Genomic DNA, 19,209 nt, shown 5'->3' with positions numbered 1-19,209 from the left:
GTTGGTCTAGCAAAAGAATGTCTGTTGGTCTAGCAATACAGTGCTAGCGCAGTGAACTGCCTAGCCTTGGCTAAGTTAGTCCAGGAAGAGCAGCGCAGTGGGGCATCCCTGGCACTTCTAGTGCCAAAGCTTGCTTTGAGCTACCCTGAGTCTCTCTGTGCCAGTGCTGCAGTGGCCTTGCCCTTGTTGTAACGCTGTTTGGAGGAGGGCTAAGGGCTCAATCCTGCCATCTTGCTTTTCTACCTGAGCATTTACTGTGCCTCCAGCACTTCTCGCTTCTGCATCTGAAAGGCTGGTCATGTGTTGAGTCTCTCATCTCTACTTCAAGAAGTAATAAGATCTGGGAGCCACTTAATCCTACTTTAAATATACAGTGAGATCTACTAAGGAAAAAGAACTGATCTGCTTAGAAATGTCCCATAGGATGGGAAATTGCAAGAGCCATTGTGAGAGAGGCCTTTCCCTAGCTGAGAAAGGAGCTGAGTTGAAGTGCATTTGAGTGAGATATTCTGAATTTTAAAGGACACAGCAAGAACTCATCAGCTCCTCCCTCCGGACCCTGTCCCACAGTATGAAGACAATAGGTCTCTATTGTCTCTCTCTAAGACATTAAAGGCAATAAATTTAGAAGGAATTACAAAGGATATTGCTTTCCACACTGAATAGACAGCCTGTGGTCTTCACTAATGCAGACATTCAATGTCAAGCATGTATGGATGGATTTTTAAAAATCGTTGGCTAATTTAATCATCACTGCCTACCACACGTAGCATTAAGATAATCCAGTGCTGGATTTCACCCTGCAGTGTTGCAACTGATTGCTTCTGGGGTACTTGTGTGCCTGTGTGGGAGGACTGCACAACTGGCTGAGACTATCCAAGTTTTTTTCTTCTTCTGAGTCTTTGTTTATATCTCCAGAGACATGAGGCCGAAGCAAATGGAATAACATTGGAATGAGAATGTCCAAAACTAGAAGTCAGATTCAAAAGAGAATTTTGGAGTCAAGATCTTTCTAGTTTCCATATTCAACTTGGCATTGAACTCCATAGGAAGTTAGCGCCTAAATGGGTAGGTCTGATCATATCAGCTAAAGTAGCAGCTGTGAAATGCGTGTAGTCTACCTGACTGCAACAGGAAGGAAAGTGATTCCTGTCATCTTTGCTCCCTGGGAACTCAGAACATCCTCTACTACAATTTTGAAGGTGCTTTAAGAGCTGCTTCCAGGTATTTCCTGTGGATGAAATCTCTACTATCTTTTGTTAGTTGTGCCCAAGCATGCAGTTGATTTTGCTGTCCCACGTGACTGGAACTGACTGTGTCACCACTGCCTGTAGTGCTGAGGTTCAAATTCAGGCAGCTCCCCACCCTGTGCCTGAGTTTCCTCCCTCCAGACCTCCTGGCTCTCTGGATGATCTTAAGAGCAAGCCAGCTGTGGAGTAACATGATGGCATAGATATCCTCTCAGAAAGGTGGAGGATTGGTGGGTGCAGGAGCAAGCTGTTCCCTGCCTCTTCACATACCTACTGCAATGTGGAGGGTGGTGAGGGTATGATGGAGGTTGTGCTTGGTCAGGAGATACTTCCTCCTTCAGAGATGTCGAGAGCCTGTCTCGCTCCTCTGCAATGCCTGAGTGTAACTCACCACAACAGTGGTACAGCAACTCCCTCGCCTTCCGCTTCCAGAGAGCAAAGCCTCTCAGAGGCCACCACAGAGAGGTCTGGGAGCTCTGGGCCATTGCACCCAGAGCCTCTGGAAATTTGGCAAGCTGCAATGTCTCTCTCTGTTGCTATCACTATCCCAGGGGTCTCTTGCTGAGGCAAGGGTGATTCACACCTGAACACTCTGCGCACCCATGGCCCCCAGAGAGGGGCTGCCTGTGGGATGCTTGCTTATTCCCTATTGCAGGCCATTGAAATAGTGGCTTCTGGCTTGTGGGGGAGCTCCCTGAAAACAGTGGAGACCTCCTGGATATACCTGGGTATAGCTGAGCACGGGCCTGGCCTCTCATTCCTCTGCTGCTTTGCAGGGTGACTCACCCACCCCCAGCTCTGTAGGAAAAATAAATCACAGCTGCAGCTACAGATGGCATTGCTGAGGGCAGCAGCACCAGCGCCGAGCAGAGCACAGCCGCCTGAGACCCCACATCCTGGGCAGGCAGGATTCAGTGACAGAAGCATCTCTAGATGCCTCTGGGCACCCCTTTAATTTCACAAAGCAGAACCTGTTCCCAGTCCCACAGCAATGCTCTAACAAGGTACATTTTCATTTCACATTTCTGGTGGATGCTCGGAGGAGTTGAACATACCCCAGATGCAGGATGCTGCAATGCAAGCAGCTGCGGGTGAAGCAGAAGATGTGTCAATCCTGATGTACAACACTGAGGAAAAATGTATGTTTCTGAGTTTCTAGCACAGACTGGGGCCTGTGAGGGCATGGTGGCTCTTAGCAGCATGTCAGTGATCAAATAAATGATCTGAATGGCTTCAGCTGAGGGAAAGCTGTGCTGCCCAGTGCTGCTATAGGCCAGGGAGGTTTCTGGCTGTAAGCGGTGAGTGGCTGCAGCAGCCAGTCCTTGGGTGTCACCAGGGCAGGGGTGCCCAGACCTCCCCATCCAAAACCACCACCTGGTGATTAACCACCCCGACACCCCAGCAGGGCACCCACCCCCTGCCCATTCCCCATCAGGTATTGTGCTACCAGTCCTGTGGAGCTCCCGTGAGATGCAAGGGCTGAAATGAGTAATTCACAGCTTCAGGTAGAGCTGGTGGCACCTGCTGTTAAGAAGCCTGCACAATATTTTCCCTTGTAAGAGAGTCTATTCAATGACAGTGACTGATGCTTTTTTTTTGCCCCAGTGCCTGCAGTCCTAGCTTTTTGCAAGATCTGCTTTGCTTCTCTGGACTCTGAAAACCCCATTGGACCTGCCTTGTTCTGCAGGCAATCTGCAGTCTTTCATCTATTTCATAATTTTTTGCAATCTTGCATCTATTTTGCCATGTTCTCTGAGGTACAGGCTGTCTCCTTCCATGCTGTTACAGCACCTAGCATAAGGAGGTCCAGACATCTTGTGGGCTCTTGTATTTCAAAAATACAGTTTGTCCCTTCTGCTTGCTTTCGTAACCTGCATTGCCTTATACGGACTCCAGTGGAAATATGCTGCCTAAGGAATGTGGCCATGACGAATGGTCTTACTGAATTCAACCGAAGTTTAGTGACACTAACCGCTTATTTTGGTGAGGAGTGAGTGCTCAGCAGATGGTGGTAGCCCATGTGCTCTCCATGGGCTTGTCCTATCCTTTGCTGACTGTATTTACCAACCCATACATAAACCTAAGCACTTAGACTGGGGTTTGGGGTACTTCTTACTGTGGAAATTCTTATCTTCCAGCACACTCCCAGCATGAAGCCACAGGTTTACCCCTGATGGAGGCAAACTGGGGACATACAACAGGGAAGCCCAGTTGTGGGCAGGGAGGCTCTGGTGCAGGCATTAGTCTGTGCTGGCCTGGGGCACTTACCAACACCATGGTGTATGTGCTCCCCTGTACACCGAGGGGCTATAGGCAGCTGAGTACCTTGCTAGGTGTGATGATGAAAAAATCTGTCTACACTTCAGGACAGCTTTGAAATGTGAAGTCTTTCCTTTACCAAATGCGTGCCTGAGGCTGTAGCTGGACTATGGACATAGAAGTAAAATGTCATATTACAACTCCCACGCAGTTCAGTCAGGATGCTATGGTGTGCCACTGGTACAGTACAGAAAAATAGCAGATGCCACAACAGCAGCTTTACTTTCCTTGTTATTATTCTTTGGGCAGAAGTGCACGGAGAGCTGTGCTCCAGTGTTTCCTCACTGCTGAGTTTGTAACTCCATGGCTAGACTTCCTTTGGTCCTTTGGAGACAGTACATTTTCTCCTCTAGGTAAATGTTGGTCTGTTTTTCATTTAAATATTAATTTGGGCTGGCACAATGTAGTGTGTAATATCGCCACTCTCTGTGAGGATTAGAGTGATTAAAAGTCTCAGAATTCACTTTAATCAGTGAGTTCAATACTGCTGAGATTTGCAGTCTACCCTCTCCCATGCAACAGCCAGAGTCTTTCGACACGCTAACAAAATTGAAATTAGTTTCTTCATCTTAGACAAGGATAATTAATCTTCAAACACTGTTTATCTTAGCCCAAAAATCCCCAGAATTCAGAACCAAATTAATTTAAAGTCTAAATCTGCTTTAACTAGTAATTGGTTAATCAACGGGCTCGACGTGTAATTATATTCTTTGTTCACTCTCCTTACAGGCTTGAAAAGACCATCTAATTCCTATGTTGCTTTCATTCCTATAATTAGACCATATGACATAAAATGCTGTATGTATAGTGAACAAATTCTTTCCTGCAATAATTTCCCTGAGATTGTTTCCTACAGATGAATTTGGTCTTTTTTTTTTTTTTTAAAAAAAAAAAGCTTAAAAAAGCTTTCATATGATTTCTTGGTTATTTTGGATTTCTGTGACTCATTTAGAGATTCTGCAAAGAGTTTTAAGCTTTGAATCTTTGTTCTCTGCCTGTAGCTGAAGAAATCTACACTGTGTTTTTATTTCCTTCACTTGCATTTGAAATAGCTTTAATAGTTAAGGGTTCCTTGCTCCCTTTGAATATTGATAGGATGTGACAAATTCGAAATATTGTTATTCTTATTATATTTCAGAACAGACTAGCCACAAAACCTATTAGCTGGTGTTATTCTTGTGGACAGGGATTATTGTTGCCATTAGGATTAGGAGGTCTGAGAATAAATTGGAGAAGGAAATTGTGGTTTTTTTAACACAGAGTTATGGGTCTTCTTTACTTAGTGGATACTGTCATAACCCCATTATGGTCAGTGGTCTGGTCAATGGTTTTCATATTTCTGTTTGCAGAATTCCCTATTTCCATCAGCTCCATGAGTACATATATACCAGTACATATTAATGTCCTGTCTTCTTCAATAATGTCTTCTTGATGAAACCTGTTAAAGCCCAATGACTGTTTAACTCTATGCATACCTACATGTATTCCATCTCTCATTCATGTTCATAGAAACAAGTTGAAAACATTCTCCTTCTGATGGATGAGATGCAGGAGAGTTTGACTGCCAACACCTTAATGTTATGAGTTCTTAGAGGAGAGTGGGATATAAAGTTTTGAACTGTTTTGGCCCAAACCTCTATGGATCTGTGTGGATCCATCCTGTCATTTTGCAGTGCCCTTAAAAGTGGAGCATTTGTGTTATCTGCAAAGCATTTAGACCCTGTGAATCCTTTCTTCTGACACCTACCTGGGAACTTCAGCAGCATAGAGGAAAAGTGAAAAGAGGGGAGAGATGAGAGACTTCAGATGAGCTGTACCGGATGGGATGGGGAAGCAACAGGGGAGCCTTCTCCCCTGCCAATAGCCAAACAACTCTAATGCACGCATTTGTCCTTGGTCCCAGCAGTGCAGGGCATGTCACCTGCCTGGGGCTCTGCCGGAGAGGTGGAGGGCGGTGAGTAGCATGGAGCAGCAATCCCTGCTGTGGGGGTTAGGAGATGTTATCAAAGGCACTTCTTCACAGCCAGTAGCTCCCCCATCATGATGCTGTTCAGTGGAGCTGGTGAATCAGCAAGATGTGCCTTGGCGAAATTTCAAATTCTGTTCAATATCAGATTGAGAAATAAGTAGTGAACTGCAGCCTGAGGGTTGTTGTTCTGGGTGTACCCCACTGCCCGAACCCATCTCTGGTTGGGCAGGAACAGAGTCACCTTTCTCTGTGAGAAGCACCAGGTCAGACTTACCAAAGGCACGGACAAAAAGAGTCCTTCCCTCCAGGAAGCAATATCTTTTAAGATCTTTACCCTTTAAAAGATTTTCTAGCATTAGATTTCCTATGCCAATGTCAAAGCATGTCGTGGTTCAAGAGAGCAATTCCAGCAATCATTTAAATACATGCAGCTGAGGAGTCTTCCCTTCCCTCTGTACCAGACCCTGTGAATCCTTTTCTGACCGTTTGCTATTGTCTCAGTATTTCTGGTAAACAGACAGTTCTTTCTGTTTGCATTCACCGCTCTGTACCTCCTTGCTCCTGAATGCTAGCATACGTTACAGTCCCCGTTTCTCTCACTTACTTGTCTTTGCTGAAAACCTTTATGATCAGAGGATTTCTCACCTCCCTACCTAGAGAGGGAGGACTTCTGCCCTGGTGCTGAGCCTCGTCCAAGCCCCTGGGAAAGGCTTCCCTGGGCTTGCAATGAGCCACTCTTTTAAGCTTTGCTCCCAACTAGTGTCACGAGTAGGAGCTCAGAGGTTTAGGCAGAGAAGCAGGCACAGGCCATGACTCTGTCTTTCCTAGAGGTCCCTACTGCAGCCAAAGGGTAGGAACCAAACAATATCCATCAGTCTGAGTTACCCCTCACCAGGCATGTGGCTGAACCCCTGCCTGCTTCTCAGGCTCCTTCCCTGAGGTATCGCCACTCTGTAGTGGTGAGGTGACAGGATCATTAAGCGCAGTGGTAATGAGAAGCAGGTGAAAGTCAGTTTTAAATCTCAGCATGTAAAGACTGCAAGAACAAATCTTTGCTTTTCTAAGCACAGGAGAGAACTTCTGCTTGTGTTTATGGTAAAGAAAAATGCAACATGGAGAAAGAAATACAAGGGTTTGTTTTGGAAGTGGTTGGCTCGGGTCTGGCCCCTGGGTTTGTGGCCCCTTTCAGCTTTGGGAGCCCAAGCCCCCCCGCAGCTGGGCTGAGGCATGGATCTCGGGACACCCTTGGCCCCTGCGCTGGGCTGCGAAGCGGAGCCCCAGCTAGAGGCCCTGCATGCAAAACCCATGTGTCAGCCTCCTCCTGTCCCGTCCCACCACGTAGCACTGGCTTTGGAATAACAGAGCTGTAAATCTGTATTTCCTTTTATTTAATTGCCAGCCTCCGAGCCTCTATGAGTCACATTTTCAAGCTTTTCTTAATAAACATGAGGATAAAAAAAACATTCTTGAACTGTTCTTAAAAAGACAAAACAAAGTAAAACCCAAATGACAACTGCAATTCTCCTGTGATTTCCTGCCTTGGGTAGAGAGACTTTAAGAACATAAAACATAGGAAGATGGGATAAGATTCTGGAAGCTGGGGATGGTGGATAAATCGTTCTTTGCCTGGGCTTTGTAAGTATACAGTAGTCCTATTGAAGCTGTTAGGAAGGTAGAAGGAAGAAGCATTTTCAAATTTCTAAGTTGTTTCTATAAGAAAACAGTCGAACAAACTTGTTTTGAAATTTACATCACTTCAATTTTTTAATAAGATGTTATTGGCATCTTTCTTAGAAGATGATCTATGATCTATGGATCATAGACCATTTCAGTTAGGGAAAATCTTTTATCTGGCACCTAAGCAAGTTGCTAAGACTGCCAGATTACTTTATATTTATACAGCAGAAAATGTTGACAAAATATTTAACTTAATGTTTGTAAAGAGGAAAAAAATCTCTCTCTGCTCTTTTCATTTTGAAAGAAAATGATCTCTTTACCCAAGAACCTTTCTTCCAGGTTCCAGGCCTTCCAGGACACCTGGGATTTCATGACCCAATTTTCATTGTACCCTTTCACAGCCAACCTTTGAGCAACTGAGGAAAGAACTACTCCTTTTTACCTAAGTTACAACGCCTAGACAGTGCAGAGCTGCAAGTTTTGGGGTTTTTTTTCCATGATGTAAAAGGTGGCCAACAGGAGAAAAGAGTTAACACAACCTCCTATTGCTTACAGGACAAGGGTGTTCAAATATCGCTGGTCTGTGTAAGAGGCTAAATGTCATCGAAAAGTACATTTTGGAGATTTAATCCTACTCCCATGCAATTAACAGAGCAAGGACAGCTGACACAGGGCAGATGGATGTAAAATTAAGCCCCTGAGTGAGGGACAGGGCAAAGAAAACTTGACAGTGCATTACTGCTCTAGCAGATACCAAGATCCTTTGCTCTGCTTTGCCCTAAACCACTCAATTGTTAAAGTATTTCTGTAATATCTATGGAAGTTTGAGTTACTCAGAGGTTTCCAAAGTCCCTGCTCTTCCTTACCAACATAGGCACACTGATTTTAAACTCCCAAGAACAGGCTGTCTTTCCAGGGCTCCCTGTATTGGACAGGGAGATGCTCTGAAGACAACCTTCCCGTGGCTCCTTAGCACTCCTCCTCTTCTGTCCCACCTGGGCACACCTGGGAAGATACAAGCTCACAGTATAGGTAGCACCATGGTGGTTTTAGACAGGTTTGTGACTCAAGGTGTTACTTTCTGTCATCACTTAGCTCTTGCTACTCAGAAATCACTTGTCTCTCCCCACAGTTGATGCAGCATCTCCTGAGTCAGCCAGTTCTCGGGTCCAGTTTGAAATCCCCTTCCTTGCTTTACAGTCCTGCCCGCTGCATGGTAGCTTTTTGAGAGGTTGGGTCTTGTCGTGTGATTTCAGCACGACTCATGTAAGCTCCTCCGCAACTCCTGCCTTTGGGAACACTCCCCCTTAGAACTCTGGTGTTGGCAGGTCATCTGCTCACAAGGCTTTGGTGTTACCTTTGGAACGACAGCTACTGTACGCTTCTGGTGTACAACACCTCTGCTAACTGCTACTTATAGTAGGCAAAAAACCTACAGGAGAATTTGGGCATAAAATAGTAAATTACCTTCTGAAAAAGAAACACTTCAAATTTCTATTTTGACAGCCACAGAACATCTCTGAGACTGTATTCCTTGGAGATCATTACATTTCTTGCAGGGCTGAAATCTTTTAGCCTTCAGGCTTTTGTAGGCCTCTGTGCAAAGATCCTCCTCAGAAATGCAGTGGTGTTTCTGCTTGATTATACAAACATCCTCTGGAAAGTGCATTTCTTTCCCTTGCAAGTTCAGCCTCATCATAGGTCTAAATTTGCAGATAGAGGCAAGTACATTATAATGACGATGACTGATAGCTGAAGATTTCTTGAGTTCAGAGTGTTCCCTAATGTAGGCCATTTTTCATCATCTAGAGTTGCCTGATAATGATGTCATTTCCATTGCTTGAATGTTGAAGCAGCAGCCACATATCATAGAGTTAAAATGACTGTTTATAGGGCAGCTAAATTGTGTTGTTATCAGTTTAGGGCAGTGTTTGCTTTGCTTCTGGGGACAAAACGACAATTGGACTTTCCTAAAACTCATCAAACAGGACAAGAATGCCAAGAATACAAATCTGCACTGTACTCAAGCTGGGGGGAAAAAAAGCAAGAGCAAAAAAAAGGAGAGCTATTTTTGTGTGAAGATGTGATGACCAGCAGATAAAAATGACAAAGTTGTACTTGTCAGAAAATAAGTCACATTGCTGATCATCAGATAACTTTGATGTAATATTCCACAATCATTTAACTGAGATTTCATGGCAAGATTAATGGTGAAGTTTTTAAAACATGCATGAAGAAGAGCTTTCTTCTAATATCCAGCTGTCAGACAGCCCTTATCTGCTTATGTTGATTGATTATGATTGGGATTGAACTAGAACATGACCTCTAAATAAAAAAGAAAATTATGCAGATTTGAAAGTGAACCGTCAAGCTTTTGGGTCTTCCCTAAACATTTCAAAACCTATTTAGGGCCTCATATGGTTATATATACATACATATCCTATATGCATACATGTATTTACATACGCAGCCCCATTAGCATGTGAAAAATCATCAAGAAAAAACCTCAGTGAACTTCTCTGTCTTCTTTATCACAAAATACTGTGAATTAGGTTTAATACGTCATTTCTAACATACAAGACTCACATTGGAATGAGTTGTTTATGAGATACTATGTGACCATAAGCAGTGCACAGATTTTGAGTGAAAGCAGACCAATTTCCTTTGGAAAAAAAATGCTAGTTTCTTATGTATGACATTGGACGAATTGTTATACATACTTTGGAATGGATGGTGACCATAAATCTCTCTTTGGACACTTCATGAAATATTTGCAGCATATTTTAAACTAGCTTAGTGGTGTCAATTCCTCTCTAGTGCTCACTGCCTACCTTGTGTTTTCCTGAGGGACTTTGACTACAATGAAGGAACGTTTGGGCGGTGATGGTCAGCCATGGTGCCTGCTGCAGCCAGCTGGAGACACCCTTTTGCCCAAGAGCCTCTCTTCTGCAGCTAAACACTGAAGAAATGCAACAGGACTTTCCAATTTTGCACTCCATTGATTCCCCCTGCAAATCAAGGAGATTCACAGCACTGTTACATGTTCAACCTGATCAGCCACCAAAACTGAATTTGGAGTAGCTAGGCATATGGAAAGTGGCTGGGAGATGTTAAGTTCAGCCATGGCAGCTGTAAAGAGCACCTCATCATGAGTAAAGTGATCAGGTCAAGTAGCAAATGCTATCCACCTTTGTATTATATTGCTTCTTACAGGACAGCCATGTAGTTCTGGCTGAGGTTGATGCTACACACACTTCACACAGCATGCCTGCAAGTTGGTGGGACCAACATGCACTGGTCCGACATTTTGCATGCCCTTACTGGCACTGTGCTTCCATTTGTGCACTGTCCTCTCTGTGTTTCATCTAAAAGGGACTTTTTTTTTACCCTTCTTCAGACCCATCACATAATAAGGAGTTTATGGAGCTTGGTTGGCCCTGGGGTGAAGTCCTGCACCATCATGTTGAGCCCTTAATTGAAAGCCATGGCCAGATGAGAAAGATGAAGCAGGAGACAAACAGGACTGTTCTGTCTCCCTGAGGAGCTGTCTTGGTACCCTAAAAAGGGCAAAAAAGGGTGCGGTCCCTCACCACAGAGTGAGACTTTGAGCACCTCCAAGCCCCTGTCTGAGGTCAGTTGAGATACAGATAGCAGATGCACTTCTGAAGGGTGGCCATGCCTCATCTGTCACATCTGTGTTTGAAAAACCCACCCATGCAATCATTGCAAAAAAACCCTGAACAGAATAAATCCAATGGATGATCCCCTCTCACTAAAACAGGCGGGACACTCAAAGTGGAACGTGATGGCATTCAAAATGTGAAATTAATTTGCATTTCATTGTAAAGTAAAACCATCACAGCAACACCCCGTCAGGTGGCCAGTGACTTATTTCAGAAAGATACCCTCAGGCTCATAAAGGGCTGAGAAATGCCGCATGGTGACTGTGCTCCTTCCTCAACTTGTTTCAAGCGCCTGGGCTGCAGCTGGCTGACACTGAACTCAGTGGGACATGGAGAACATTTTGCAAGAAGATGTCCGTCTTAAAGAAATATACCTCGTTTTCATGTGAAATTCCAATCCTTGTTTCTTACCTTTTTCCAGTGGCCTGTTAGGAGAAGAAATGGAGAAACAGCAAAAATATTTCCCTGCTTTCTCCCCGAGAAAAAAGGCAGGACTAAGGAAAGTAGATTTTTCCCCATGTTTTAAAAGTTCTGTCTCTTTTCTCAGACACAGTGGGTTTGGGGGCACCTGTTTTCTTTCCCTCCCATAATAAACCCTGAAACTCTTAAAAGGTCACATATTAAAAAGATTTGTCAGTCCAACAAAATTTTTAGCGAAAAGTTTTCAAAATAGACAAAAATGTATTAATTTTCTCTGCTTTCTCCTGGATCTTATTTAGATTTCTTGTTTGCATCTTGATCTTATTTAGCCTAAGTATAAAGAAGGTATAAAAGGGGGCGAATAAGACTTTAGGAGTTCTAGCTGAGTAAGGAGCATGTCGGTGGGAGACACAGCCAAGAGCTTGATTTTCAGAAGGGATTGGAGGTGGAGCCCTCAGACTTCCTTGCGATCCTGGGAGTGGAGCCTGTGCTGCAGATTAGATTACTTGCGTGTGGGACAGGGGTAAAGGTGGCACAATCCAGATCCAAATGACTGAGCTTTATAAATTTTGACATGGATAAGGATGTTCATGCCATTAACTCTCAACGGTTTTGTAAATCATATTTTAGGCTTTTGGAGTTGTGTGAAAGAACCTGACTTGAAAAATTAAGTAATGTTCATTCATTTAAAATACAATGGAAACCTGACTTTTTTAGTTAAATGTCTAGAGACCAGAATCACATTATGTCTGCAATCTGGGAAAACATGAAAATAATAGTAAGCATCTCTTTACAGCAATATCTGCAGTTTACTTTGGAATATTGTAAATTATGTTGTTTTAACGAGGGTGTCATGAGCTGTAATGGCACAGGGAAGCATGATAGCACAAATTTATATAAAAGTCTATTATAGCAGAGAGTCTTATAACAAGAGCAGAATGTTTTTATGTCATACTCAAAATGTCATCTCAGTCACAGACAAGACTGATGAGGAAAAATGATGAGATGCAGAGATTTGATTTATCTTTCTCTTCCAGAACGGAGACCTTTGATGATCTTCTTTCAGGTTGCAATGCTGAAAACCAGAATTTCCAGCCACTACTGGAACACAAAGCAAGTGAGCCTCCGTTTGCACTATTTTCCTTTCATTTTTTATCCAACTGCTGGAAATCAATAAAGCTTCCCTAGTAAAACAAAATCTTTGGTCCTATTTTCTTGCAGAGGAAGCTGAAAAATACTCCTGTCACAAAACACTACCACATCTCCTTGCTAAGTTATGGCTTGAACATGGACACAAATCCTCTTACCCGCAGCCCTACAGATGAGAGGTTTTCTGTGAGATTCTCTCCCAGCCCAGCTGCTCCAGCTTTGCATCCTTGTCCTGCACCACTGCAAGCAGCTAACACCACTGCCAAGGCCTATGGTATAGACATGAAATTCCTAGGGAATTTAAGGAACTTCAGAGCAGCCCTCAGACGTGTTAATCTGCTATCAGCACTTGTTGCAGTCACCAAAAAGTTCAAAGGTCCCAAACCCCAACGTATTGGCATCTTATTTCATAAAACTTTGGCAAATTTTCAAGGGTTGATGCATAAAAGAAAAGATTGTGAATGTTCCTAAAGAGACTTCTGGACACTACAGGTGAGAACCAGCCATTGCTATTTTTTCAGTGAGCTTATAGTTGTTGTTGGCAAATTATTCTCAGAATTTTATAAAAGCTGTAAAAAAAAGAAAAAGCTGTAGTTTTTGTTATGCTCTTTAGTGGAAAAAAGGAAAACAAATGAAAATTTTGCTTTCCTGGTATTTGCTTAATTCAGAGCATGTAATGAATTTGTCCAATTTTAAGATCACAACTAAGTTGATTTGGGTAGCAAACCCCTCCCCCCTACCTGAAACCCCAAACTGAATGACCAGATATTTAGTCAAAACCAAGCTATCACAACTAGTTAGATTTACCTTGTACAATTTTGTATGTGCATTTTTTTCTTTCCAGAAGAGACCATACACAATCCTTTGAATGTTGCTGGATGCCCTGTTCCTAGTGAGATAAAGATTTTTGTTTTTTCTGAAGAGTTGCTTTGCCAATATGTCGTGGACTGAGTTGCAGTGGTTGGCCTTGTGCTTCTTGCATAGGCACCAAAATTGCACAGATTCTGTACTGCCCACTGCTTCCTAGGTCGGTGAGACGTGTCCCCCACCCCATTTTTTATTGACTGACAGTTTTAGGTGGGGGAGGGGGGGAAATCAAGCTGCAATAATTTGATGTCGTGCCTTTGACATTGCTAATGAACTCATAGCATGGGAAATGCTTACATCTAGCTCCTGTCCAGCTTCTCCCATTTATGTTGCATCCCATGTGCAGGTCCACTAACCACAGGATATTAACCAGAGAAAATACTGTCCCATAATTTAAAGTACGAGTACACTAACAGAGTTTCAGAGCAATAGAAAAAGCGCTTCTGTTCATCACTGTCTTCCTGCTGTTCAGAGACTAAACATGCACAAAATCAGTAGGAGGTCGTTATGTTCCTGTTAGCAACTACTGTACAGGAAAAGAAAATCCTGACGTGAATTGTGCAGCCTGTCAAACTCAGAAACACTGCAAGAATTTGACAGCACTCCTCTATGTTAAATTCCAGCATTGACAGCCATGCAGTTCAGAAGGGGCAGTGGTAACAGCAGCTCAGGAGCCAAAAGGGTAGACCCAGGCATTACTATCAACACAGCCACATGGCACAGGTGTAACGCATTGTAATACTCCTGCTTTATGTCACCCATGCACTGGGTTAAACATCTCCTATTGCTTTGTGGATTTTGCAAATCTGACCAGGAACTTTTACATTTGGTTATGCTTTTCTGACTTTTTTTTTTTAATTATACAGTACTAAAAGCATTGCATGTCTTTCTTCCTTCAATTTCATTTTGCAAATTTGATCTCCCTTTCATAATAGCCCCTATTAAAGCACTCTTGGCAGTTTATAGTCCCTTCAGAGGGCAAATCACCCCAGCACGGAGGCTGTTTCTCAGCATGTCACTGCCTCACTACACAGTGAATCTCATGGATAAGTGCAAATGCACTAGCTGGCCAGTGTTCATGCACAAACCTTTGAGTGACCTGGAGACCAAGTTATTTAAGGCTCTGTGCCTACATGAGTGCATGAGTATTCCTACGTCTGTATTGGAGGGCACAGGATCACTTCAGAGTCACAGGTCTGGCTGTGTCTCTCAGTAGCTCTCTAACTCCTTCCCTGGCACACACCTCCAGCAGCCCAGAAAGGACAGGGAGCATGGAGGCTGGGTGGGAGCCACACATAGCTTGGACAACTGAAGACTCAAACTGAAGTCAAGACAGGAGGAGTGCTGGCAAGCACCTCTCTGCACCCCGTCACTGACCTTGGGCTCACTCCTTTGCTGGTGTCCCAGACTCCAGGCCCCTGGAGAGCCTGCAAAACTCACCTTCTCTCCTGCACATGCAGGAGGAGGCAGGTGAATGGAAAAGGTTATGTCTTTTTCTGTAGAGTGTTAGGGAGGTGCTGTGTTCATTATAGGTGTGTGTTTCTCATATCACAGTACTGCAAGGTTTTGCTCTCAGTTGCACAAGTTATTAAAAATACAGATGGAGAATTTGGAGCTTTTTCCCACACCCACGACAGTGAAGAGCAACATTCTTTCTGCGTCATCGAAAAGAGTTACTTCTCCTTTGTACAGGGTTTTTTAATGGTGTATAGCAGGGTCAGGAGGAGACAGAAAAGGTGCTCCGGGGGATTTTTCCAAAACTTTAGGCTCTTTTTTTCTAGTGATGACAACAGAAGGCATCTTCCGGAAACTAGACTGAGTCTCTTGCCTGATGGTGGTCAGTGAAGTCGGCATTAATAGAAGCAGAAAACCTGAACTGGAAATTGCAAGCAAACACATGTGTCTATTTGATCTAAGCAGACTTGAGAGAAAGGAGCATCCTCATTGCTCCAGACTCCTCTTGATGCACTAAAAAGCTGAGGAGATAAAATTTCAGGGCAGCCAGAAAGGTTCTCTAATGCGACAGCCAAAGGCCATATAGGTTAAAATATACAGTAGGAGAATCAGAAAGATGGTGCAGCAGAAAAGGGAGGAGTAGGAGAGATGTACAGTGCCTAGAAGGAGACACAACAAAGTCTGAATTTAATGTGGCTCAGAGGACAGCAGGCTGAATTATGCATTCCTGAAGGTATTTTTGTACAGCAGGATGCACAGATTTTCGGATGAAGCCAGTATGAAATGCCCATGATTTTTCTGTGCAGCATATAATAAAGTCTCCAAACTAGGAAACATTCATTTTCACAAAGGCAGCAGAGATCCAAACTTATGATCTTCCCATGGGTATGCTGTAAAATTTGTGAGCTTGGACAACTGGCATTGCCGGGGAAGGTCATGAAAGTGCAATCACTCTAGGTTGTACCAGGGGATTTAAGACTCACATTCGTTCTGAACTATGATGATAATAATAATACAAACTGCTCGTTTAAGAAAACTGTGCTAGCAATTTTCTTTTGCGTTTTGCTGGGACAAGGTTTTAACAGACCACAGCTACGTAAATATGGGACCACATCAGCTATTTTCAAAGCCTTCACGTAAGCTGTGTTTGCATTCCCAGCTAAGTGTTATAATACTCTTTCGTATAGTAAAGATACTTTTCACAAAGTTTCCAACAGCAGTTTTCATACTGTTGCCTGGTAATTATAATTTCTAAGCAACTCATTTTGTGGCACATTTGCTTGTGCCAAATGCAAACCTTTGATGTCTAGGTGGCTGCTAACACTGAAGGTACCAGGATAAAATATCTTCAAGAATACCAGATGTATTATTAGGGATTGCTTCCAAAACCCTGCAACTGATAGTCTAAATGCACAAGAACTGTAGGTGAATGAACCACTAAGGAAAAGAAGACATATACACAGCAAAGTATCTGACTGAGATTTAGAGTGGAACATTTCAAAACTCAGATAACTTAATCTAATGCATATCCTGGTTTCACTTGTACAAAGCGACAGACCTACATGGGAACATTAGTGTTTATTTTCCTACTAAGATTATGCTTATTTGAAATGGAGGGAAATATTCTGACTAACATATGAAATAGTATGATCTAGAGACACTGCAAAGTGTCTTAAAAGAGCTTGAGCTGGAGTACTTCATCCACTTGATCTCCTTACTAGCCCCTACATTGACTAAGAGGAAATATCTGGAAGTCCAGTAGCCGTGATGAAAACAGTCTCTCTGTGAACATGACTACTCATTTTGTGGAAGATAGACACTCTGTAAAAATGCAACTTCACCAAAGGTAGCTTGAAATCGTCTCCCTCCAAATTCTGCAGGGAGATGGAAGAAATCTCATTAGAAGTTGTGAGAAGTTTCCCAGTACTGCCTTTTTGGCAATAAAGGTTTAAATACTGGTCAATAGGGCTTGTTGGGTTTAAGGATTTAAAAAAACCCAAAAAACCTCTTGGCCTTATTTGCCTTATTGTAATGAATTCAAACCCAGTGGCATCTGAGTCAATGACCGAAGACTTTCAGAGACTTCACTCCAACAACATAGCTAAAACCAATTTTTTTTTTTCCTTTCCGAAGGTGAACAATGATAGCAGTGAATCCATGAAGCCATCTGTGCCAGGCAGTTAGCTTGTGAAGACTCTGTAAATTCACCTCTGATCTGTATGTACCAATTAAACCTTCCGTTAAAGCAAGGAAGTCAAGTCTGGTGTTTGCCTTCTTTCATTTTCCTCTTCAGGACATTCTTCTTGTGATCCAGTGTTCCTTTGTTACCTCCTCACATTAAGTTCCCACCTTGTATTGGGTGTGTAGACCTAGACACGATTTTCTGATAGCCACAGCAATTGAATGATGCTAGCCACATGTCCTGCTAAACGGAGGGGTTTTTCTGCTCTGGATTTATGCAAGTGAATGATTTCTTGTCATAGTGATCATAATATTCAGATAATACCCTGTATTCTAGCAGCTACTTTCAAGTAAGAAGGAGTGTGGGGAAATGGTAAATTAAATTGTAGCTTTGGTGTTTATAAAAATGCAAGATGCAGAAAAGACTTGAGATGTGACTGTCGGCCTCAGAGCAGCAAAGTGCACGACAGGGCTGTGAGCCCTGGGGCTCTGACTGTGAACAGCTTTTCCTCTTTTTCTCCTTCTCAATTTCTATTTAAAAGTTGCATGGGATTTTTTTTAAGAAGTGCTTAAATTAATTGGCACAAATCCCTTTGCCCAGTCAAGCACCCAAGTGAAATGGTTTATTTTCACACATCCAGCGCATTTAGATGCTATTTTGAGGACCTGAGCAGCATGCGGGCTGAGTCGTCAGGACACGCAATTTTCTACATTTAGGTTACTGATTACCAGCCAGCCCAGGTTGATGGAGACTGACATTTCTTCCTGGTGCCTTGTGACAGCTTATGTGAAGGCAGCAGCTGATCTTAAGTGGGTATCAGTATCAAAACAGTCAATCAATACTGGCAATAAGTGGTAGCTTTACTGCAAATCCTCCAAGCAGAGAGACTAAGACTCGGGGAATACATTGACTGCTTAGCCCTTATCTCTTAAATACACAGCGTGGCTTGAAGGATGGGCCGTGACAGCAACCTGGGTTTGGTGGCTGATGTCAGCAGCTCTATCCCAGAAGCTTGCCCCTTCTGGCTGGGCTAACAGTGCTGCTGGGGGCTTGGTGGCCTTCCCTGCGGGCACGACTGAAGCTGGGAACAGAGCGGTGTGCCCAGCTGAGCTGCCACACCAGCGGTGAGCAGGAACAGCAAAAGAGGCAGTGAAGGAAGAGAAGGAAAAAAGAATTCCATGTAGCTGTGCAGATGGCAGTGACATTTAAGGGAAGACACACACGAACTATGTCTTTCAAAACTCAATAGTCATTTATAGATATAGACAGGTCTGTCAAAGCAACTAAATCTCGAGACTACTTTAGTAATACTTACATGATTAAAGATTCAGCAACTGCTATGCAAGGCACCAGGTAGGGGGAAAATACATATTTTTGAGACTGGGACTGATAATGGCAGATGACCCTGGAATACTTTATTAAGTAACAATCAGGTAAAAAAGCATCTGGACAAAGGAAATCCCAAAAGCTCATGACTGTAAGAGTGAATAGGGTAAGACCTCAGGCAAAGACAAGGGGAGGACAATTACTTCAGACTTAATAGGTACCACAGTACAATACATCCTGGCTAACACTGTATTACTTGTTCCAGTTTCTGAGAAATTTGGGATTCTCTGAAAAAATATAAATGGTTATAAAGACTGATAATGTTAAAGTGAAAAGCTGTAAGTCAGAGGGTCTGCTAGGGGCTTATAGTTAAAGAGACGTTCTATGTTTCTGGCGTCCATGTCATTTGCAGCTCTCTGGCTTCAGTCCCCAGGGGGACTGAAGAAACTAATGTCTGAGTAATGGGATGTAGGATTTTTAAAAGGTTCCTTGAAGTAATTAAATGAATGAGTGATGCTGTCAGCAGCATGACTTTACCCTGTTGTACCCATTGGGAAAAATTGTTGCCTAAAAAAAAACCTACAAATGCTCTAACACGAAGAGGGCAACATATACCACAAGGTATATGCAGGTATTTGCAAGGTATATGCAGGTATATGCAAGGTATTTGCAAATCTACCACATTCACTTAAGTATCTTTTTGAACATACTTATTTTTAACTACACAATAGAATTTATCCAAAGTATTACTATAATATCACAGTCTTGTACAGATTGTGCTCACCAGTGTTTGAATTTAGAGGTGAAATGAGCGTGGAGGAGGAGAAGGGAAATTCCAGCATGTGTTACAAAACGTACAGGCATGTTATTTTGAGGAACAGCCTCATGTATCTTTGACACATGGCAAAAACC

General features: G+C 43.0%; 1 protein-coding gene across 9 annotated transcripts in view; it reads left to right on the top strand.

The window, feature by feature from the left end:
* Window positions 1-17,047, top strand: part of LOC147596285 (uncharacterized) — a 32,340-nt gene extending 15,293 nt beyond the window's left edge. For 4 of the 9 annotated variants that reach the window (XR_015261487.1, XR_015261484.1, XR_015261483.1 and 1 more), the window contains exon 3: window positions 16,923-17,047. Coding sequence is in view for 1 of the 9 variants with exons in the window: in XM_086771062.1 (XP_086627188.1) it covers window positions 13,390-13,498; window positions 16,923-16,973 (160 nt within the window). In the remaining 8 variants the exon portion in view is untranslated. Of the gene's footprint in view, window positions 1-12,384; window positions 12,517-12,539; window positions 12,843-13,311; window positions 13,499-14,550; window positions 14,796-16,922 lie in introns of those variants that run through there. The other 5 variants (XR_015261488.1, XR_015261489.1, XM_086771062.1 and 2 more) reach the window with 5 other exon arrangements.
* The last annotated feature ends 2,162 nt before the right edge of the window (window positions 17,048-19,209 follow it).

This window comes from Chlamydotis macqueenii, chromosome Z (genome assembly GCF_036417535.1).
Source record: "Chlamydotis macqueenii isolate bChlMac1 chromosome Z, bChlMac1.mat, whole genome shotgun sequence".
In the NCBI taxonomy this organism is placed as follows: Eukaryota; Metazoa; Chordata; class Aves; order Otidiformes; family Otididae; genus Chlamydotis; species Chlamydotis macqueenii.
This window is presented reverse-complemented; position numbering and strand designations above follow the sequence as displayed.